This window comes from Hyperolius riggenbachi, chromosome 1, assembly GCF_040937935.1.
Source record: "Hyperolius riggenbachi isolate aHypRig1 chromosome 1, aHypRig1.pri, whole genome shotgun sequence".
NCBI classification, from domain to species: Eukaryota; Metazoa; Chordata; class Amphibia; order Anura; family Hyperoliidae; genus Hyperolius; species Hyperolius riggenbachi.
Genome location: NC_090646.1, coordinates 196,741,595 through 196,765,550, shown reverse-complemented (window position 1 = coordinate 196,765,550; position 23,956 = coordinate 196,741,595). Strand labels below are relative to the sequence as shown.

General features: G+C 43.7%; 1 protein-coding gene across 1 annotated transcript in view; it reads right to left on the bottom strand.

The window, feature by feature from the left end:
- The window catches only part of MGAT4D (MGAT4 family member D), a 235,959-nt gene extending 213,899 nt beyond the window's left edge, over positions 1 to 22,060 (bottom strand). Inside the window, exon 1 of the mRNA XM_068279604.1 lies at positions 21,496 to 22,060. Within this exon, the coding sequence (XP_068135705.1) occupies positions 21,496 to 21,586 (91 nt within the window). The 5' untranslated portion in view covers positions 21,587 to 22,060. The remainder of the gene's footprint in view (positions 1 to 21,495) is intronic.
- Positions 22,061 to 23,956: the final 1,896 nt, after the last annotated feature.

The window sequence follows — 23,956 nt, the reverse complement described above, 5'->3', positions numbered from 1 at the left end:
TGCATCATACAGACATTGTAAAACCAAATGCAACTGTAGGGTATTGCTTTCACACTTGTGAAAAACTAAACTTGTTATCCATCGCTATAGGACAGTGAGCAGAGACAAATAATTTGTTAGTAATTTATTATTCACTTATTACACAACCTAACTAGGTTTTAAGATGCGTACACACCTTTGACTGATGCCGCCTGTCAGGGATAGGGACCAGATCCCTCAGGCAACATTGCTGGGCCGGGCTGAACAGACTCAAAGTCTGCTGTATAGCCGATGACACACTCTGTTGCTATGCACGGAGGCAGATGGATGACAGAGCAGTGCTTACGCCATGTCACATCGTGGGCGGGGGTGAAGCGCGCACAATGGAGTTGGTTGTCGCTCAGCCAAGGGGATCCGCCAGGAGAATCGCTTGTGGAATGTCGGTTGGGGACCGCTGTATACACGCACGATTATCGCCTGCTGCAGTCATTATCAGCCGCCTCAGATGACTGATCATGTGGGTGTACATAAGGTACCTTTAGCGTGGGAGCCCAAACACCGGTATTGGTGAGCTAAAACACTTTATATTGCAGTCTGGGCGGGTTGGTTGGTTGTGCATAGATAGCACAGTTTCCATCAAAACTAATATATATATTTTTTTTTAAATTATAGCACTTATAAGGCCAACAAACATTTAAGTAGGTAAACAAGTGATGTCAAGCTAATATTGAGTATTTTCTTGCTTGGCAGGAGCTTAAAGGCAGGTTATTGAATATAAACGTGTTAAAACTTTATACTCCCTTAATAAAAAAACTTTTTGAAACTAAAAAGGTATTTTATTGGTGAGATTTGACAATATCCACTTGAAGAAACCGCAAGAGAAAAGCGAATAGGAAATGGGCAATGTGTTTGTATTTTTAGGAGTACATATTGGGGGGGGAAAAAAACAACAACATACACTATGAATTTCAGGACTTTGTGGTAAATATTTGAAAGGAAACAAAAACTGCAATTTTCATTGCTCCTCCATGTCTTTACCTGCTCTTGTACAAGTCACTTTAAACATTTAAAAGGAAAGATTACACCTTCAAATCTCCCATCTTCCATTTTAATTATTCATTCTTAAAGGAGAACAATCTGTGAGAAAGGGTATGCGAGGAGATACAGTAACAAACGAAGTTCGGTTTGCATTGCAGAAGATGGCCTACGGTTATATGAGACTCCCACGAAAATAAAGTCTAAGATTCAGCAGATAAGTGTCTGTAGCTGATTACTATCAGGTCTCCTGTGACAAAATCTCTCTGCAAATCTCTCTCCGACAAATCTCTCTGTGCCAAGACAGGAGAGGTGGAGGACAGAACAAAAATTGTTTTAAAGTAACAGAAGAGTTTTGTTTGCATAAATAATGCAGAGCTAACTTATAAAAAAAAATAAAAAAATGCAGCAACAGCAGCAATGCTCCAGTATAATATCTGCAGAGTACAAAATACTGACCACAAGCTACAAACAAAAGCACACAAAAAAAATAAAAAATAAAAAAAAAAAAAAAAATCATACTTACACCACAAGTGGAGGAATTATGTTAACCACTTTGGTACCAGCAGTCTCTGCCCCCTTAAAGTGGACCCAAGTTAAAAATACAAGATTTCAGAAATAAAATCTATTTTCTAAATTATAATAATAAATAGCAGCCTTTTTTCAGCTGCATGATGACAAATATAAAATATTTTACATTTATTGGAAGAACCCCTCCCTTCCTTTCATATTGCCGGGATTTTTCCGGCAAACTGGTGGAGTAGATGGTGTCTGGCAATGGAGGAATTGCTAATGGCTGCCCCCAGTATAACCCTAGCTATGAAAAGAGAAGGGTGAAAAGCATGCACTGAAATGATCATAGGTTTGAAGGAGTGTTTATTTATCTTTGTATGTGTCAGAGTGATGCAACTAAATATTTTTTATTAAAAAAATGTTTGGTTCCGCTTTAAGGACCAGAGGCTGCTGGTACAGTAAAACGACGCTTCCCGACGAATCGCCGCAAAAAAAATCTACTGCTCCATCTCTGCCGTCTCTATGACAGCAGAGCGCTGTGCGCCGGTCAGGAGCCGCTTTCATTGGCTCCTGACCCTGTCCATCAATGTAAGCCATTGGGATTGGCTAAGAGTGATGACAGGGCCAGGAGCCAATGAAAACGGCTCCTGCCCGGCTCACAATGCTCTGCCGTCGTAGAGAAGGCGAGCAAATTGCAGCAGGGACAGAGCGGCGAGATCGGCGGTAAACGGCGGGTAGGAATGGTCAATGCGACAGAGTTTAGGTCCAGTCAGGGGCGCAGCACCACCCGGTGGATGTAGATGCGTACTGCGCCAGTCCGGATCTGGTTAAGAGAACCTAAAGCAAAGTGACAAAAGAGTTTCACTTACCTGGGGCTTCTACCAGACCCCTGCAGCTGCCCTGTGCCCGCGCCATCCTGGAACAATGTTCCGGTCCCCCACCGTGGCTAAGTTTCGTTTTTGGAGGAAGATAGGCAGAGCACAGGACATTTTTCCTCCCTCATGATGATAAAACAAGTAGAAAATGCAGCCTGACACATCTTATGTTCTGTCACAATCATCATGCAAAACGGAAGATACATTGGGTTCCTGCTTCTCACACCAGTGTGTAGAGGAAGGTTGGAGAGCAGCAAATTTTGCGAGAGAGGGCGGCCAAATATTTTTAAAACAACAAAACAAAAAGTGCCCTCAGACCAGAAACCTAACCCACCCACATGTGGCTGGTACCCATCCAGTCTGCTGATGACCCAAGCAACCATTCAAATTTTCCAACTAGGACAATATTTTTTATATGAAGACTCCTCAGTAACATCACTTGTTCTGATCTGGATGATATGTTTTTTAAAATACAATTATCCCCATTAGAAAAAGGTATATCCTTGGCAACCTTCATACTTTCCAAAACAAGTATTCTGTATACCAAAGAGATACTTAAAAATGAGTTCTATTCAGAGATGTAAAGGTCAGGTTTAAGCTACTTTTACACTCACACGTTGCATCGGTTAATGTAATCACATGGCAAACGCGATGCCATTATATTGTGATGGTATGTTTACATGAAACTAGCAGTGCATAGAAATCCATTAGAATAACGTGAGACACTCCTTGGGCAGCCTTCAAACAAACTCCCAAAGACAGGTGGATCCGTAATGCGCACTCGCACATTCGCAGTACAGATTTGCTCGTCTTAGGAAACACTTGGAGACTCCAGTGCCCTCTTTGCAAGAAAATATTTCATAAACAAATTTACAACGCATTTCATGGGATAGCCCGCTTCCTCAGTCAATACAAAAAAAAAAATGCTTTGAACTTAGAAGAGAAAAGAAGCAGGCACAGAGTATCTTGTCGTTGATGAACTGATATAGAGAGGATAGGTTAAGGGGAGAGTATAATTTTGACAGAACTTTTTGACCTACAGTACCTTTAAAATAACTTTTTAGCACTCTGCATTTAAACAGAAAATGAAACGTTATCTCCAAGGAGGAGAAAAAATTCAACACATTTTTTTCTTCTAGGTGATATTTCCGCACTTTATCATAAGATACCTTTGTAACCACAAGCAAGCCAGTAAATACTCAAAATAATTTTACTTTTCACTTTTCATCTACTTTTTGAATTGCAAAAGGATGAAAAAATGTTAAATACAAGGGGGGGTTCGGGAAGAGAAAAAAAATAAATAATCGCTGAATCTCAGATTTATCCCGTGCATTACTGCTACAGCCACGCCAAGCTTCGGCACTGCACTGTCTCGCAGAACTACTCGGCAAGTCTCAATTACCAGCTGTGGAGCTTTGTGTATGAGTCGGGGTTTTCTTTCCAGTGCTTCCCCGAAATCCCTTTAGATGTGCTGCAGCCACCAGTGGGAGCTGTTCTGTATGAGTATACAGATTTTAACATCTAAAGGGATGAAGAAAAGCCTCATAAAAGGTCTCCTTCCCTGCTCTGCCAGAGTGAAGTCCCACCTTCCAAGGTATCGGACCAAATCAGGGTGAGATGCAGGGCTGTGTGGCTCTGCCTATTGGCTGTCTGCCAATGTTACCACATGGAGAGAGCGAGTTATAGGTTGGTCAGAGCTGGAGAAAAATACCGAACACTTTTGCTTGATTCACTGAATGCTTTCATTTTTGTGAATTTGCAATTTGAGGCATTTACTGCACTCCCTGCGGTTTTACAGCTTCCACACTGTGTGCTAGTGACCACTGAGTAGTACCTACTGCTCCCCACTGGGGTCTCCCTGCAAAACTGGAATATATGCTGGGGATACCATCACAGCCACTGCCAGAGGGAAGCACGTCCACCTCCACCGCTGCAGCCTGAGAGCCTGGTCCCCGGCTACCAAGTGGGACAAATGCTACTACAGGCTGTTATCCAAGCACAGCCACATCTTAAAAGAGATCTGTAGTGAGAGGTATATGGAGGCTACCATAGTTGCCTGGCAGTCCTGCTAATCCTCTGCCTCTAATACTTTCAGCCATAGGCCCTAAACAAGCATGCAGAAGGTGTTTGACAAATTTGACAGATATGACAAGATTAGCAGCATGCTGGTTTCTGGTGCGATTCAGACACTTCTTCAGCGAAAAAGACCAGCAGGGCTGCCAGGCAACTGGTATTGCTTAAAAGGAAATCAATATGGCACCTCCATATACCTCTCACTACAGATCTCCTTTAAGGAGGTGAGACCTGTCCTGGATAGGGCCCTACTCCATATTTACACAATAGCTGAGAGCGCTTTTTTATTTTCTTATATTTGTACTACAGTGGAAACAGAGGTGCCCAGCTTAACAACACGCCTGATCGCGGCACCTAGGGAGACTATCCAACTCCTGCCATACACTCATGTATGTGTACAGCACCTTTAGAATGATCAATCTTTTAAACAAACAATCATGACAAACCTATGCAGTAGATTCCTCATCTGCCAAAGATGAACAGGTTTGCTTTTTATTTCTAAAGGCCCATACAAATGCAAGATCAATCCCTCAGTGGGAAACATTGCAGGGCCAAGGCTGGCAGACGTATCAGTAGCCTGCAGGTTAGCAATGTATTCTGTTTCTACACGTGGGGCGGAGGAAAGATGGAGCAGTGTGGGAGTGACTTCACATGTGAGCTGGGTATTGGGGGGGAGGGGGGGGGGGGTTTGCTCTCAGCCATAGCTTGATTGAAGTGATCACATGCTGGATTCTCGGCTAAGGTGGTCATCATCAGCTGCCTCTGCTAAGTTTCAATCTGGTGTGTAGGGAGCTTTATTTGTTCTGCTAACATTAATGTTGGCCATACTAAAAGTGACTACATCTGTCAGAGGATCTGCCAATGATCTACGGTCCTCAACATGTCTGATCAATAATCTCCCAAACTACTTTGTTCAGTTATCAGTTGAAAGGCTGCTTAGTCGCAGTGGTAGAATTGTTAACGTGCTGGCAAGGTGAGGAACAGTAGAAAATGGAAGGGTCACAATCATTACCGGGAGGTGTAGGTCAATCAGGCCCAGTTATTTACATGTCTTATAGTTACCATACACAATCCTTCAAAATGAAGTGTGGGGGGGGGGGGGGGGGAACAAAAAACAAAAAAACACACCACTCCATGAAGGTTCACTAAATTGGTAGTGGAAGAAGGGATCTTTCACACAACAAAATGTACACACACACACACACACACACACACACACACAATTGTGATTTCATGCAGGAGTTGCGTTTCCAATGCACAGCATGCATGACAGTGCATTGTAGCCTGGATGCTGGTAGCTGCAGCACAAGAGATCAAATGTTCCTGGCCACGTTGCATCACAGCGCACATAAAACAATATAGTAAGCTAGTAAATATGGAGTGGTCAGCACTGTCTCCAAGTAGGTTTGGAAAGAGTAAGGCCACATACACACATCAGACCATAGTCTTTTGAAAATGAAAGATCACAGACCAATCTTACCACCCTTCATGTAGTATGAGAGCCATACTCTACACAGTCTTTTCTATGGAGCTGAACTCCACATCAGAAAAAAATCTTTGCAAGATGCTGCACACACAGATGCTGTACAGACACAAAAGATCAGTATCTACAAAAGATCTGTTCCTGACAAAAATCCATTCCTGCAAATTGCAATGATAGTCTATGAGATCTGCAGATCATCATACACACATGATTTAACTGACATTCATCTGCAGATCAGATCCACCAGGATGGATTTTCAGATCTGCAGATGATTGTCTGATCTGCAGATGAATGTCAGTTAAATCATGTGTGTATGATGATCTGCAGATCTCATAGACTATCATTGCAATTTGCAGGAATGGATTTTTGTCAGGAACAGATCTTTTGCAGATACTGATCTTTTGTGTCTGTACAGCATCTGTGTGTGCAGCATCTTGGAAAGAGTTTTTTCTGATGGGGAGTTCAGCTCCATAGAAAAGACTGTGTAGAGTATGGCTCTCATACTACATGAAGGGTGGTAAGATTGGTCTGTGATCTTTCATTTTCCAAAGACCATAGTCTGATGTGTGTATGAGCCTTTAGTGTAGTGTTCGATTCTGTTGATGAGCCAAGTAACCTACCAGCGGATCCAGCTCCTACATTGCAAACCTACTAAAAATTCCTGGAGCTGCCCCTGCTTGGATTGCAAATATGTTGCTGAAATGTCAAACCCATTGCAGCACCAAAAGCCCAGACAGCAACAAAAATATATCACAAGTCAACTGCTATGGATTCACCAGAAAAAGGTCCCTGCAATTCAATGTAAATACATTGACAAACATCCCCGTCATCAGATCCTTTGTAAGGCTTGTATACCATGACTACAGTATTCAGTCAAAACATTTATGTAAACCGTATGCAAAAATTCATAGCCATTCCTAAATGAAACCAGAAAAGTGAACGCAGCCACAATAATAGATCTCACACCTGCAAGCAGGATATGAGAGGGGAAAATCCAGCCAGATCTAAAGTCAACACGTCACAAATTAATAAGAATTTCCATGGGAGCACTTTCCATCGCAGCATCTCTAGATGGGGAAATGCAGTAAAAGCGCTAGATGTATAACTGCTTGTTATAGAAGTGCAGCCTCACACTTTTGTAATTCATATATTAAACAAGGCTGTATCTGTACAGTGCGTGTTACATAACAAACGCATTATGATGTGTGTGAGCTGCAATGGAACCTTGACATAGACGTTAATTCAAAGCCTGCATGCAGCGAGTTAGACGAATGCAATCTGTAGCATCGCAGGGATGTGAATAGGCCAATAGAACTGTATGGGCAGAGAGAGGACATGCAGAATTATTTTGTAATGCAACTGATGCAGCCCAAAAGGACCCTTAGCATTAATATGAAATTCATATTTGGTGCAGTGAACAGCTGTACTTCTTACAATAATGAAGCAAACCTGAGAGGAAGAAAAATGTATTAAAAAAAATATAAAAAAATATAAAATAAAAAAGTGTACTTACCCAAGCAGTGGGTAGCTTCCAGATGGTCCTGATTCTTCCCAGATCCTTCTCAAAGCCACTGCTGCTGCCCAGGCCCTTTTGTGGATGCACTCCCATCCAAGTGGGAGCTTCAGGAGTATGGTCTGTGCGTGCCCAGTACACCAAAGTGCTTGTGCCCAAAGGGGGGGGGGGGACCCAACCTTACTCGCTTACTCGCACATGCCAAACACAAAAACTCAGACACGAGCAACATAGTCGACAAGGTATTGTACCTCTTGGTTTAGAGGGACCCAGTACTGAAATAGTTAGGTGTAAGGGTATCAGGAAAGGTCTGGACCATCCAGCAGCATGCCACTACTGAAGTAATTATCCTTACATACAGCAGAAACATGCCATTGGTTGATTGCCACATTTATAAATCGTTTCGGACGACATTACCGTATTTTTCGGACTATAAGACGCTCCGGACTATAAGACGCACCCAGGTTTAGAGGGCAAAAATTGGGGAAAAAAATATACTAAACCTGGTGCATCTATAGTGCAAGGGTGCCTTATAGACCTTTACCTCCCAAACTGTCACTAACCATTGTTGTCCTCCAAGCTACACTCACTACAACCCCAACTAAACTCAGAGCTACACTCACTTGACTGCACTCCCAGCTACACTCACAGTTACACATACTCACTACACAAACCACTACACTGCTAGCTATTCTCACACCTACAATAACAGTTCCACTACACTTGCTACAATCACAGCTACACATTCCACTAGGTACAATCACAATACACTAGTTACAATCACTACACTACAATCACAGCATGAGAGGGCCCCTCTCACCTATCCAATGGCATGCTCCAGTGGGTGGTCACTTGACCCAGTGCTGCTGTACCCAGCTCATCCAGGAGGCTGATCACTGATGCGGGCTGGACTGGAGCCTTTCCCCGGGTGGTCCTGTGAAGCTGTGCACGCTGTCCCCTGCAGGCTGATCACCGAGCAGAAGCCGTTCCCGGGTGGTCACATGAGGCAGGGCACGCTGTCCCCCGCAGGCTGATCGCTGATGCGGGCTAGAGCCTTTCCCCGGGTGTTCCTGTGAGGCCGTGCACGCTGTCCCCCGCAGGCTGATCACTGAGCAGGAGTCGTTCCCGGATGGTCACATGAGGCAGTGAACGCTGTCCCCCGCAGGCTGATCGCTGATGTGGGCTGGAGCCTTTCCCCGGGTGGTCCTGTGAGGCAGTGCACGCTGTCCCCCGCAGGCTGATCACGGAGCTGGAGCCGTTCCCGGGTGGTCACATGAAGCAGGGCACGCTGTCCACAAGAGGCAGATCTCGCGTTGCTGGCAGGAACCAATAGCCAGCAGGTCATGTGATGCGGACAGGAGCCAATACCGATTGTGACCGCGACCTCCACAACCCCCTTGCATCCATCTCCAGCCTTGATCTCCTGCCACATCCATCTCCCGCACCGATCTCCAGCCTGCAAGATGAAGAAGAGGAGCTGCGGCAGCTGAACAACAGTCTGCTCTCTGCAGCTTTTTTAACGGGCAGGAGGAGGTCGGGAGCTGGGAGGGCTGGCAGATGTCCGTGATGCGGGGGTAGCGCCGATGACTGCTGCTGGGCTTGAGGCCATGCAAGGGATGCATTCGGTGAGTGCTGGCCATGTAAGCTTGTGCGTGTGGGGGAAGGGGGATACCGTATATTCGGACTATAAGACGCACTGACTCCCCCCCCCATTTTTGGGGGAGAAAAAGTGCGTCTTATAGTCCGAAAAATACTGTACTTCACTTCCTACATTATAACATAGCAAAAACCTGACAGCACTCCAACAACCCCATCCATCAGGATCCCGTCTATCATTTAATACTATAAATTACAAGTTTGTTCCTGAAGCAGCTTAACATTCACCATTTACTGGCCCCTGACCACCAACTCAGATGTCCATCAAAGAAAAAAAAAAAAAAAAAAAAAAAAAAAAAAAAAAAAGCCACGTCAGCTTCTTGTGATCTAACTTACTAAGCAGGGTAAGAAGGATATCAGGGACCCTGGATTTATGTATAACCCTGGCTCATTAACAGTGAGTTGCTTTTAATATTCTTAATTGAGGATACGATAATAGGTATTTCTTCTCCATATCTACTTACAAATGTAGTCCCTCCGTTCAAGAAAGAAATCCAGCATATTACAAACTCAGGCTTTGTTTGAAAAATCAAGGGGGACCACACAGGCTGCAGCCTCCCACACACTGCACATCACATCAATGCGGCGTACAGATATTTGCCTTTGAGCACGCTTTGCCTTGAGGAAGGGGCCCTGTGCGGTCCCGAAATGTTGGCTTTTTGGACTGTTTTTATGAATGAATAAAGATACTACATTTAGGAGGTGCCAGCTTTATCTTTGATTGTATTTGACAGAGGTGTCATCCTCCACTCAGCAGTAGCACTCCAAAACCAATTTTAATGCCTGACAACACGAGTGAATTCTAATTGCTTTGATTGAAAAATACATTATTTTCAATACATTGCTGGCTATAGAATGCATATATACTGTGTGGATAGACATAGTTACTCAATGATAGAGTCCTGTTCTTTGGATTACCAGCTAAGATCTTGAGAGAGAGCTCCACAATCACAGGACTACGCCAAATAAAAAATTAGAATATAGTAATATTCATCATGCAAGTATCCATCCACTATAGCAGCGCTGGGCAAGCTAGGGCCTGCGGGCACTGTTACTCTGGCCCACCAACAGGCGGCTAGATTCCTCTGGCAGGAATATAGCAGCTAGGTATGATGCTGATAATGTTAAGGATAATACAGGAACATATTTCTTTCATTTTTCTGACTGTGATGTCGGCTACAGCCATTCTGGGTTTGGGTGAAACTGTGTTTGCTGTATGACAATGAAGATCTTTGAGCTTTTGTAGTCAGTTCCTCTGGAAGTTGGATGCTGCTAATTGAATCTCCTGGAGTACATTTGCATTTGAGGGAGAATAGCAGACAATCTCGGATGTGAGTGTCTGTTTACAGGCAATTACAGGCAAACTGCTACCTGTAACCAAAATGCAATCTTTTGATGTATGGACTAGACCTGTCGAACTGTAGACGTCTGCCTGTGGGAATTGGATTTTGAAGGAACACAGGATTGCTTTGAAGTCTGCGAGGTGTGACAGGAAAAGCCTTGAAATTCGCATGTGACAGGTGGCTCGGCAGACCCTGATGTCACAAAACGGGGAAGTTTTGGGGAGGGAACATTCAATGCCCCAGGCCCCAAATGGGCCTATAAGAACCTGCACAGGTCCTTCACAACTCGTAGCTCTTTGAAAATAGCAAACGCTAGGGCTGCCCAACTACTGGTCGAAAGCGGCGTTCTCCCGCCAATGACGTTCAAACAACGCTGGTAACGTTTTGATCCCCAGTTTTATTTTTATGCAAATATCCTTGTGTGTATCTTTGTAACTTTTATCGTTGTAACTTTTTTTTACTGTTTTTGTAAATCTTTTGTATATATTATTTTCTGCATTATTCCACTTTTTTCCTGGAATATTAAATGGTTATTTAATAAGTTTGACTTCTGCTGTACTAAACTAACACTTATAGCCTAGAAGAGACTGAAGTGTAACTGTGTATAAGTCCATTCCTGATTTTACGTTTGAGCAACCCTACCGTATGAGATTGTAATTGCATTGTGTGTGGGGCGTTTGTCATACGTAGGCCTAAAGCGCGCAGCAGACCCAACGTACGAAAACGCCAGTGCGAGTAGCTCGACAGCAGAGTGGCTAACAGTATTGTTCGGAACGACTGTTAGTGGTTTTGCTTCACTACAGTGTAAGATTGCAATTGTGCGTGTGTGTGCGCGCAACGTTCCCGTATTCGGCCTAAAGCGCAAAGCTGACCCCAATACGAAAACGCGGATTGCGCGCTGAGCACTCGACAGCAGAGTGGAAGTGTCTAGCAACAGCTAGTGGTGGCAGTGAGAAGTGTTCTGAGGGGGTCACAGCCTTGTTTTAGCTCGACTAAGGCTGCTTCCCCTCAATCTGGTCAAACCCGCAGTCAGGAACCGTATACGCAGGCATGCCGCGGGCTGGTTCCTGACACTCTCCTTCCTCCTCCCTGCAGAGTCACGAGCAGGCGGTTACCCGGAAACTTAAAACGCACCTGATCGGCGATTCCCGTGTCATGTCTTCATGGCTACAGATGAAGGCGTGTCAAGTGATGCTCTTTTGCCATGGAGACGCGACATGGGAATCAGCAATCAAGGTGAGTTTTCACCCCCCCTGCTCGCAACTCTGCATGGAGGGAGGTTGGAATTCAAGGAATGCAGCCTGGGGCTGCTTAAAATTTGCCCAGCCTTGCCCTATAGGAAGCTACACAGTATAATAATTACCTCAACAATATCATTAGAATAAAAGAAAAGGGGAAAAAAAAAAAAAAAGAGATCAGTAAATAACTGTCTTTCCCTGGTCATCCTTGCACAGCACTGAAGAAGAATTGGCTTTAGGGAGGGATCACGGCCTGCAACACTTTTTTACTTTCTATGGAATGCTAAATCTGTTGGTAGATACATTTAATTTATAATGCTTAAATGTGTTAGCCCTAGACCAGGTTGCTGCCTGACAAATCTGCTCTAAAGCAGCTCCACCCTCTCTGCCCAAGAAGTAGACATGACCATGGCAGTTTATGAACTAAACTACACCCAGGGCGAGGGTATAGAAATTGGAGCGGGAAGGGAGGAGAGTTGCTCATATGGTCTTCTGCTACATTCTGCAAAGAGAGGGGAGCACGGAGGGGGAAGCTCCGGGGAGAGGGATGATGAAGTTGGGCCACTCCCCCCTACATCACTGCACCCCCTCCCCCACAGCGCCCCGGAAAAACAGGGTTGGACATGACTCTTGTAGAATGAGCCCTGATGAATTCCAGAGGTTTTTCCCCTGAAGATCATAAGCCATAGAGATTGTCTGTTGGATTCATCTAGCAGTAGAGGCCTTGGAAGGATTACTACAGAACAATGGTAGATATATTTCCTGTGGAGTATGTACATGTGTACATACTGGTCGTGCAAACAACAAGCTGAGCGGTTTGTCATGTTGGGAGATTGGCCGTGTATCAAGTTGCACGTATGTACAGCACATCTGAACCGAGAGGTATATGGAGGCTGACATTTATTTCCCTTTAAAGAGAGCCCGAGGTGAGCTAAAAAAAATTATGCTACCTGACCCGAAAGGGCCTTGGCGGATCAGGTAGCCACCATCCACGCTACTCTGCCGCTCCTGTGGGCACAATGGCAGCTGGGGGAAGCCTGCAGGAATGCCCCTAGTGGGCATTTTGAACAGGGAATCCCTCTCCTCCCTTTACCCTCCCAGATAGCCATAAATATGGTCATTAATTTCAAAGGCTCCTGAACCTCCAGTCTTTGGCCAAAGAGACCTTGGTTTTCTCTTATGAAAAAAGAAGCTACTAGAATTGCTCTCACCTGAATAATCTTGTTAAAGGATACCACAACTGACATGTGGCATAATGAGATAGACATGGGTATGTACAGTGCCTAGCACACAAATAACTATGCTGTGTTCCTTTTTTTCTTTCTCTGCCTGAAAGAGGTAAATATCAGGTATGTAAGTGGCTGACTCAGGCCTGACTCAGACAGGAAGTGACTACAGTGTGACCCTCACTGATAAGAAATTCCCCCTTTTTTATCTCTTTCTTGCTCTCAGAAGCCATTTTCTGCTAGGAAAGTGTTTTATAGTTGAAATTTCTTATCAGTGAAGGTCACACTGTAGTCACTTCCTGTCTGAGTCAGGACTGAGTCAGCCACTTACATACCTGATATTTACCTCTTTCAGGAAGAGAAAGAAAAAAAAGGAACACAGCATAGTTATTTGTGTGCTAGGCACTTGTACATACCCATGTCTATCTCATTATGCCACATGTCAGTTGTGGTATCCTTTAAAGGCCTTCAGAATGACAGTTTAGGAAAGCATATACTAGAGGAAAATTCCAACTGATCAAGAAAGCATCTACAGCCCAGGGCTTGTCTTGAGGACAGAGGGAGCAAAATATCTGACATTCCCCGTTCAATCTTGCTGAGAAACGAGATCTATTGTCAGATCTCTCCACTTTTTTGTAATTTCCTGGAATATATCTCTGATTTAATAATTCATAGTGAAGGAGGGCGGTTCTGCTAAAAAAAACCACAACAAATCTGCCAAAAACCAAGTTAGCAGCATTGGTAAAGAGCATGGTGATCCTTCTTTTCAACAAGTTGTGGAAAGTAGGGAAGGGAATAGGGCACCAAGATTTGAAGTACTACAGCTCACTCACTTCTTGAAATACTGCTTTATGGAGGTGACCGGTTTAGGAATGCCAGGGATATTGATGGCCTGTGTTTCACCTCACTGCCGGACAACGGGGCTAGATCAGTATGTTACAATAGCTTTCTCACACATACCCACAATGATAAACCAATTTACATTGCTCAATGGCACTCTGAACTGAGTAGGTAATTTTCAGATGCACAGTGGTATAAGGCTTTAATTTTCCTCAACAAAAATGCTCAATTTCCAGTTAAGGCAAAAAATGAGTTTAAGATTTTGTCTTGTTGCTTGACTTCCTGTTCACACCCATCATTTGCCTTTGCGCATTCCCGCAGGTAGAAAGATGGATTGGGGAACTTCGTTTGTCGGGAAACGTCACTGAGAGTTCCCCGATCCATCTTCAGGTGATTATTGAGTAGGCGAGTGGGTCACCCCGTGCCCCCTCCTAACCTGTCGAGCATTAGCCCACCTACGGGAACGCATGTGCTAATGTGACTTAGCTACATTTCCAGGAAGGGGCAGCAATACACAGTCAGGGCCCCAAGCACACATTGCCTGAAAGTGACACCCATAACTGCACCCCAGGGGAAAGGGAAACAGTGCAAGCAACCACCCCCAAGAGCTGCAACCACCTTGGGAAAGCTACCAACCACTACTCCCCATCATCCTGGTAATGTAGCTCCCATGTCACATAGCACATGTGTTCCTGTAGCTGGGATAAACACTCGAGAGAGGTTAGGAGGAGTCATAAGGTGGCCCACATGTAGCGCTCCTGTCAACACAAGTATTTTTATGTGAACCAATGTCTCAGTGTGAGGAGATTATTATTATGTATTTATATAGCGCCGACATATTACGCAGCACTGTACAGTGTGTGTGTGTGTGTGTGTGTGTGTGTGTGTGTGTGTGTGTGTGTGTGTGTGTGTGTGTGGTGTGTGGTGTGTGGTGTGTGGTGTGTGTATCTGATATATCTTGTCACTAAATGTCCCTCAAAGGAGTTCACAATCTAATCCCTACCATTGCCATATGTCTATATTATGTAGTTAAGTACTGTAGTCTAGGGCCAATTTTTAGAGGTAGCCAATTAACTTATCTGTATGTTTTTGGAATGTGGGAGGAAACCGGAGTGCCCGCAGACACGGAGAGAACATACAAACTCTTTGCAGATAGTGCCCTGGCTGGGATTCGAACCAGGGACCCAGCGCTGCAAGGCGAGAGAGCTAACCACTACGCCACCGTGCTGCCCGAGATAGTTTAGTGTGTTTCGGCCTGTTTTATTTCTGGTACTGTAGACACAAGTGCGCATACTGTGCCTTTAGATTTACTTTCTGCACTTATGTGTTGCTGTCTCCCCCCCCCCCCCCCCCCCAAAAAAAAAGTCAGCATATGACTACCTGTGTCTGTGTGAAGCCATTTGTAGATTTTTATGGAGGAGAAGAAGAAGAAGATGTCGTAAATGGTGTGGCATTCAGTGATGGTAGAATCATATCATGTAGGTGGATACATTAGGGGAGCTTTTTTTCCTAAAAATCTACTGAAAGCAGAAATATCAGGTCAACAGGTGAATTCACACCATACATGTTCAGGGACTATGATTGGCATTAGAGGCAGACATTAAGCAGGACAGCCAGGCAATTTGCATGGTTTAAAAGGAAATTAATATGGCAGCCTCCATATCCCTCTCACTTCAGGTGTCCAATAAGCAATGTAAGCGCTGGGAGTATAAAGCAAGTAACACAAATTGCATAACATACATTAGGAATTTGCGTAATACATGGTAATATTTATATGCACTGTCTGAGCACAGTGTTCTCCCCAGGCTCTTTTAGCTGGGTGCTCCACCCAGCTAATTTTTGTGAGCATCTGGCTGTCATCGGCTTCCCTCCTCATCCTCCTCCTATGCAGTAAGCAAAGTTGCATTCTCCAGTCGTGCCCCACCTGGACACTTTTTCATGCCACCCGGCTGGAAATTAGTTTATGGGGAGAACTCTGTATCATGTAAAAATTTTACTGATATTTAGTAAATACACCCCATAGTGTGAACACACCAGAAACCCTAAAAGTTCACCTTAATGCTGGTTAATTTCTACAGATGCACTATAGAAAGCGTTCTGACCAATTGCATGACGGCCTGGTACAACAACAACAGCTGCACGAAGGCTACTAGAGAAGCCCTGCAGCGAGTTGTTAAAACAGCAGAAGCCATTATTGGCACTGAACTACCATCACTGGAACTTTTCTATAATACTCGCAGTGTGAGAAGGGCCAAACATTATCAAGGACAACACTCACCCTGGAAATGCCCTGTTTGAGCTCCTTCCATCAGGTAAACGTTTTAGATCAATCCACACACACACACACAGACTGAAAGACAGCGTTTTCCCATCCGCCATAAACTTGATGAACTCTGAATCCTCTCTGGAATAATTAACACTGTGTACAAATTGTATACATCTGTATTACACATCTGTAATACCTGACATACTTGTATAAATTCTTCTCTTCCTTGTTACTATCACTATGTTCCCTATATGCACCATGGGGTTGTCATGAAAAGTAATTTCGTTGTGTTACACAATGACAATAAAGTGAATTGAATTGAATTGAATTGAATTATGCTCTGGTTTCCTATAACCATCCCAAAAAACATACTCTTATTGACGATTTAATTGGCGCCTCCGAAAAAGGATCTAGATAGTGCTGTACTAGGAATAAGAAGTTAGCTAAAGATAGACAAAAATGCTAGTTTTGGCTTTAGCAGATCTAAAAATCTCCTCCGCCTAATCAGATTCAAGATCCGCCGATTACAGAGTTGATTTTAAAAATGTATCTACTCAGTTTTTCAGCTTTTACAAATACTGGAAGTAGTGTGGCCTAAAGGTGCTTACTCACCTAACAACTGAAGTCACTTGTTGGGCGACATCACAGGGCCGGGCTGTACAGATGAACGCTAGCTGTGTAGTTATGTTGCTGGGGGGGGGGGGGGGGGGGGTGGAGGGATGACGAGTGGCACGTGTGTGAGGTCACACAGGGGTGGTGGAGAGGCATCTTCAAAGAAGTCGGCCTGTGGTCAACTAAATTGATCCACCGGGAGGATCGCTTGCCGTGCGTCTGTCTCGGGTCGGGGCCCTCTGCACACATGCCTATCGGTTGAGACAGTCGTTTTCAAATGATTTTAGTCAGGCATGTGTGCAATGCTTAACAGAACTTTGGACAGGGCTAATCAGTTTTGGAAAGCTAATATTTAAGCTTTCTGAATGTGATTAGCTCTGTGCAATGTTTTGGTTGAGCATTAGTTAGATTTCAGGTCCTGTAGATTGACAAACTAAAGGCAAAGATCAGGACCCGATCCCTCAGGCGATATTGCAGGGCCGTGTAGTACAGACGTGTCGCTAACCTGCAGGAGTGGGAGTGATGTCACGCGGCACTAGTGGGGAGAACAATGCTCTTGGCAGCATCTATCTACCCCACTGAAACATGATCGTTCTCGGACAAGGTTCATACAGCATGTGTACGAGGTTCATGGCTGCTTTTCACAAACGGTCACCAAGCAGTGAGTTTACTGCCCTCTGAAAGCCTGTATCCAACACCTTCAACTGCTTGAGCAAGCGTTTGCTAGCATTTGTCCCCAGAGTATGCAAAGCATTTCCCAGGTCTGGGCAGTAGTTAGTTATTATTCACCAGCTTTCATTGGCATTTGAAGTTGCAAAGACCTTGGAGGTAGCTGAAGGCAGTGCACAATCATAGACGTGCCATGAGACGGTTTGTAGCAGCTTGATGAACACTCAATGTAAAAAAAAAAAAAAAAAAAAATGCTTAACGCTAAAATAAAAATTGGATTAGCCCCAAGCAAAGTTAAAAATGACAACTCAAATGAATCCTATATAATCAAAAACACCAAATTAGCACAGTATTTTGGCTTTTAAATGCAATAGTAAACTCTTGGAAATCCTTTAGAAACAATAACCATGTACTACTACTAAATACCGTATATCTGTCAAGGGGTAATTGAGAATATTTAACATACTGGAGGGTGCTTGGTGAGCACAGGCTTTCAAAAGGGGGTACATACCAATAAAATGTTGAAAAACACTGGTTTAGATGACCAAGTGAAAAAGTACATATGGAACAACTCTCCAATCACTGCAAAATTAACAACTTGAAGGGGTGTATTACTAAAAGAAGTTTGAGAGGGTGCTGCCCACTTAAAGCAGGATTGTCACCATAAAAATCAAAATTCAGCAGCAACTGGTCTGAGTTTATTAAGTGATAAAGATGCTAATCCTGCTTTCAAAACTTTTTCTGCTATTATGGTTTGGAGTCATCACATACCTTAGAAGCACTGGCCCTTTAATAGCCATTGCCATCCAGTTGCATGCTGGGGGTTCTTTTTATCTATAATATATTCCTCCTCTTCCCTTTATTTCCCTGCCTAGCTGAAACATGGTCCTCTGCTCACTTCTGTTTACTAGAGATGTGGCGAACTGTTCGCCCGGCGAACATCTCTGGGGCTTTTACTACTTCTGGGTCGCACTGACCCGGAGTAGTACGCCTGCGCTGCCCGGCGGAGCACGTCCTAGATCGCGCTCCTGTTGCCGGGCACTCTCTGCGCATGAGCGTGACGTCGTTTATGACGTCACGCTCATGCGCAGAAAGTGCCTGGCAACAGGAGCGCGATCTAGGACGCGCTCCGCCGGGCAGCGCAGGCGTACTACTCCGGGTCAGTGCGACCCAGAACTAGTAAAAGCCCCAGGGATTTGGAGATGTTTGCCACATCTCTAGGGTTACACGCAAGGCTCAGGTGACTCAGCGATTGAAGGAGAAAAAAAAAATAAAGTTAAGGGAAGAAATGACATCAGTATTGTGACAGACATAAGTGTGTGGGCAAAAGACATGGTTCCCACCAGGAACAGAATTCTCTTAATTTATTATATAAAAATTCACTGTAATCAAAACGTGGACAGTACAATACAAGTATTATGTAAGTAGATTAAGTATTTATCTACTTATGTGCTTTTTTCCTTGGCATAGTATGGCTAATCCTCCTGTTTAAATAACTGAAACAAGAGGGGTATGGAGGCTGCCATATTTATTTCCTTATAAGCAATACCGGTTGCCTGGCAAGCCTACTGATTTGCCGGTACTTATCCGTTAGCCGGGCGCATCCGGCAGGTGGCGCGAATTACTATTCTCCCTCCAGGCCGACATGGATAGTAGGGAAAGATGTAACTTTGGTGGAGTTTTGTCGCCACCTAGAGGATGCGCCCGGCTAACGGATAAGTACCGATTTGCCTCTAATACTTTTAGCCATAGACCCTTAACAAGCATGCAGCAGATCAAATGTTGAACTTACCTGGGGCTTCTAATGGTCCCCGCAGACATCCTGTGCCCGCGCAGCCACTCACTGATGCTCCGGTTCAATTCTGTAATTTCCAACTCTAAAGTCAGAAAACCGCTGTGCCTCCACGGCCATGTCCTCGCTCCCGCTGACATCACCAGGAGCATACTGCACAGGCACAGACCGTGCAGGGCCTGCGCAGTACGCTCCTGGTGACATCAGCGGGAGTGAGGGTGCAGCTACGCAGGCGCAGTGGTTTTCCGACTTTAAAGTCGGAAATTCCAGAAGTGAACCGGAGGCGGGGACCGCAGCATCGGTGAGTGGCTGCGCAGGCACAGGACATCTGCGGGGGACCATTAGAAGCCCCCGGTAAGTTCAACTCTTTCTCCCTACCCCCCTACAGTAGTCTGTTAAAGCTGAATTATTACAAATACCTTCTGTTTAAGAAGGTAAACTATATCAGCCCCAAAGGTGGCCATACACTTAGATATATGGCTACCAGATAAGATTCTACTCTGATCTCATCTGATTAGAAAGTTATCTTTCTGTGCTCCCTCCCTCTCCCCCCCCCCCCCCGGCCGGAAGCAGTACAATCACCTGTCCGGCTGGCGTGTGTCCTCTTGGGTCCTTTTAATTCATGCAGCGGGTCTCCTCCCAGTGTCCCTCTTCTCTTCCTGGTCATGTGACAAGCTAAAGTTCAAAAAAGGAGACCCGCCACATGAAGTTAAAGAACCGGACCCAGGAGGACATACGCCAACTGGATAGGTGAAAGTACTGCCGCTATGCTGTGTTGGTCATCACCAAATCAAACGCGGCTAGCGTCCTGACCTGCCCGCGATAGTGCAAAATTTTCCTTCTTGTCCAATCGACCAAATGGATCCATTTTGGATGGAAATCATCAGGCAACATTTGTGTTACCAATTTCACATCATATTTGAACACAGTGATCGACTCTGCTGTATATTGACGGTCAAACTGACTACAGTATGGCCTTCTTTAGTCCCAGCTGACTGAATTCTGCCTCCTGTAGAGCAAGAAATTGTGACCATCTCTACTTATGATGATCAACTAACCAGCAGCTAGTCAATGTGATGCTAATTCGATGATAAAAGTTTACATTTTTTAAATACATCAAATACTGCAGCTACTAAATGTAATTGATCTCTTTCCCAGCTACATAAGTTTGAATAAAAATTGCATCAACTCAGGATTAGCAGCATCTCATTGGTCATCTCCACTGCACACTTTCAGTTTACCATTAATTACTGGTAAGGGAAAAAAAAATATAGCACATCAGGCAAATTTTAGCTCATCACTTAAAAAAAAAAATTATATATATATATATATATATATATATATATATATATATATATATATATATATATATATATATATATATATATATATATATATATATATATATATATATATATATATATATATATATATATATATATATAGAGAGAGATCAGTATGCAAATTTAGTTTTGCATGCCAGACATTTTCAAGAGCTAATCAGAATCATGACCTGATTAGTGGAGAATCCCTGCATTTAATTAACCCTAACAAATGTCCCAAGTGAACTGAAACTGGTTACAGAGCAAATTTTAGCCTACTGTAGATTGTGAGACAACAGGAAAAAAAAAAGTGCTCACTGTGAAAAAGCTTTGACATAATTACATATAAAAATAATGTATATATCTCCAAGCTGGGGAGCAGCAGATGTTGCTTTGCAGTTTCAACTTCCAGAAGGCGCTAAAAGAAGATGATGAGCTATGCATGTGAGAGACTAGATAACGAAACCACTGCTGTAAGGTAAATATAGAAGCTGATTTCCTGGTCAGGCTCACCATCAGAACCTGTAGCAGCGTCGTCTACCTATACTAAAAAGTAGAGGACTACAGAGAAACTCACCGCAGGGGCATGTTCAATGTATTGTATACATTCTACCGAAACCCACACCTCCCAACTTTTTAAGATAAGAAAGAGGGACACTTAAGCCACCCCCCTGATCATGCCCCCATCACATCCCTAGTCACGCATACTATAAAGATTTCATAAGAAAAATATGTTGTTTTATAATTCAAACCACACTGGTCCTTTCTATCCTGGTTCATTTTCCTTCAGATTAACATTTTAAAATGTGTAATATATCAATTTAAAGGATGGGAATAAAGTTTAGAATCAAACTTTTTTTTAGTAGAGAAATATATATTTACATGGAAAGAGGGACAAAGTCCTGAATGAGGGACAAATGAGGCGGAAAGAGGCACAGAGGGACAAATGAGGAGGAAAGAGGGACAGAGGGACAGAGCTCCAAAAGAGGGACAGTTGTGAGCTATGGAAACCCCATGCACGTTAGCACACCGAGAGGTTTCCGCACACCTGGCAGCTTACCTTTGTCTCTGTACCATGCTGTATACCAAGATAGGGAGAAGAAAGCTGCCAAACACAATAATGTCAGCAGACTGCCATTCCTGCACCTCATCTCACATAGCAGCCCAGTAATAACTCCAGCAGATCGGCTCCAGAGAGGGATGTGAAGTCCCGCTGCTTCAGTGTGTGGCTTCCTTGGCTTATATGCCTTCCAGCCTCTCCCACCCAGCACACCTTTGTCCTAATGAGCACGGCAATCCCTGTGAGTCCGGAGCGCACAGAGAGTGGTGCTGGGAAGGTACAGCAGCATATCACCGCTGAGCGAGTCCTGCTGTAGCGCCGCTTTCCTCCGAGTCCCGAGAGAGGGCAGACAGCGATGAGCCCAGGTTGAACTATGTCAGTCAGCTATCCAGCTCTGAACTCCGGCCTCTTGTTGTGCTGCTCTGTCTAATCATCATCACCCTCAGTAACTGGATGCCGGCCCCTCCCTGACTTCCTCTCTTTCTTTTCTTGACAGCGGTGTAAGGAGGTAACGATATCCTCTGTGTTGTGTTTGCTTCACACATTACCCCAGTAGCAGCAGGTGAGGCATGAGGCTGCACTGCACAGCTGCTACTTGTGCTGCTATCAGCCAGGCAGACAGGAGGATCATCTGCACTGCAACTCTTCTGCATAGGGGAAAGCTGAAAAAGCAGAAGTCTGCTGCTGGTAATGATGAAATCACACTTTTTACATCATTCCCTCCAAATACAGAACTTGTCTCACAGCAATAAGCCTGCCTGTCGACATTTCAGTTTTGATCTGTTTTCATTTTGGCATGATTGCACAATGCAGCTTAGCAACTGTGGTAGCAAAGAGCTCCAAATCCTATTGCTTGTCATATCAGTTATATCTAAAAGCTTGGTGTAATTGCCTTCTTAAAACAGAAGGAAATTTGCAATAATTCAGTTGTAAGTGAACATTTGTGGTTACCCACAATGCACTACTACTAAATATGCAAATTATCCCTTTTTGCCCTTGTTATGCCAAGCAAGCATCCAGAACAGCTGGTATATAGCAAGCCTATAGCTTTAAGTTTTACACAACCAAATCAAACCCACATGTAGACAGCCTGTTTCAGACTTGGTCCTCATCAGTACATGGCAGGGATTGATAAGGCTGTATGAAATAGGGCTTGGACCAGTACAACAGAGTAACCAAGCTGCTCAGGGTGACACCAAGCTTTGCTTTTTTAGTAGGAGGGCTTTTTGGTTCCTTTTATCCCCCTATACATTCCTAGTAGTTTGGGTCACCCTGAGCTGCTTGGTTACTCTGTTGTACTGGTCCAAGCCCTATTTCATACAGCCTTATCAATCCCTGCCATGTACTGATGAGGACCAAAAGTCCAAAACAGGCTGTCTACATGTGGGTTTGATTTGGCTGTGTAAAACTTAAAGCTATAGGCTTGCTATACACCAGCGGTTCTGGATGCTTGCTTGGCTTAACAAGGGTGAAAAGGGATAATTTGCATATTTAGTAGTAGTGCATTGTGGGTAACCACAAATGTTCACTTACAACTGAATTATTGCAAATTTCCTTCTGTTTTAAGAAGGCAATTACACCAAGCTTTGCTTTTTTAGTAGGAGGGCTTTTTGGTTCTTTTTATCCCCCTATACATTCCTAGTAGTTTGGGTCACCCTGAGCTGCTGGGTTACTCTGTTATATCTAAAACCAGTGTTGCTCAGATACCTCATTATCCTATTCGAGTTTGGTCGAATGCGGATAGTAAACTATCTGAATTCACTCGAAGTTCAATATTCGAGTTAATCGAATATCCGATTCGACCTCGGATATTCGACGTCACTATCCGAGTCTGTATTTGAGTAAAATATTCGAGCTGGCCTTAAATAGCTTTTAAAACTTGTATTGGAGGTCAATGATGCATGAAACCACCTTTTTTATGAAGAAAAACATCAAGTGATTATGTGGTGATGTAGTAATTATAAAAAAGGTATCAAAAATAGTAAATTAACTTCATGAAAAGTGTTTGCATGAGAAGGTGTGTCCAAAATGGTTGTTGGAAGTCTTCATTTACGTCGTCTTCATCTTCTTCTTCTTCTTCTATATCTTCTTCTTTTTGTTTTTCTTCTACTCGAATCTTCTTCATCTTCTTCTTCTTGTATCTTCTTCAATTATCTTTTTCTTCTTCTATATCTTCTTCTTCTTCTATATCTTCTTCTTCTTCTATATCTTCTTCGTCTTCTTCTATATCTTCTTCTTCTATATCTTCTTCTTCTTCTATATCTTCTTCGTCTTCTTCTTCTATACCTTCTTCTTCTTCTATATCTCCTTCTCCTTCTTCTATATCTTCTTCTTCTTCTAAATCTTTTTCTTCTTGTTATATATCTTTTTCTTCTTGTTATATATCTTCTTCTTCTTGTTATATATCTTCTTCTTCTTGTTATATATCTTCTTCTTCTTGTTATATATCTTCTTCATCTTC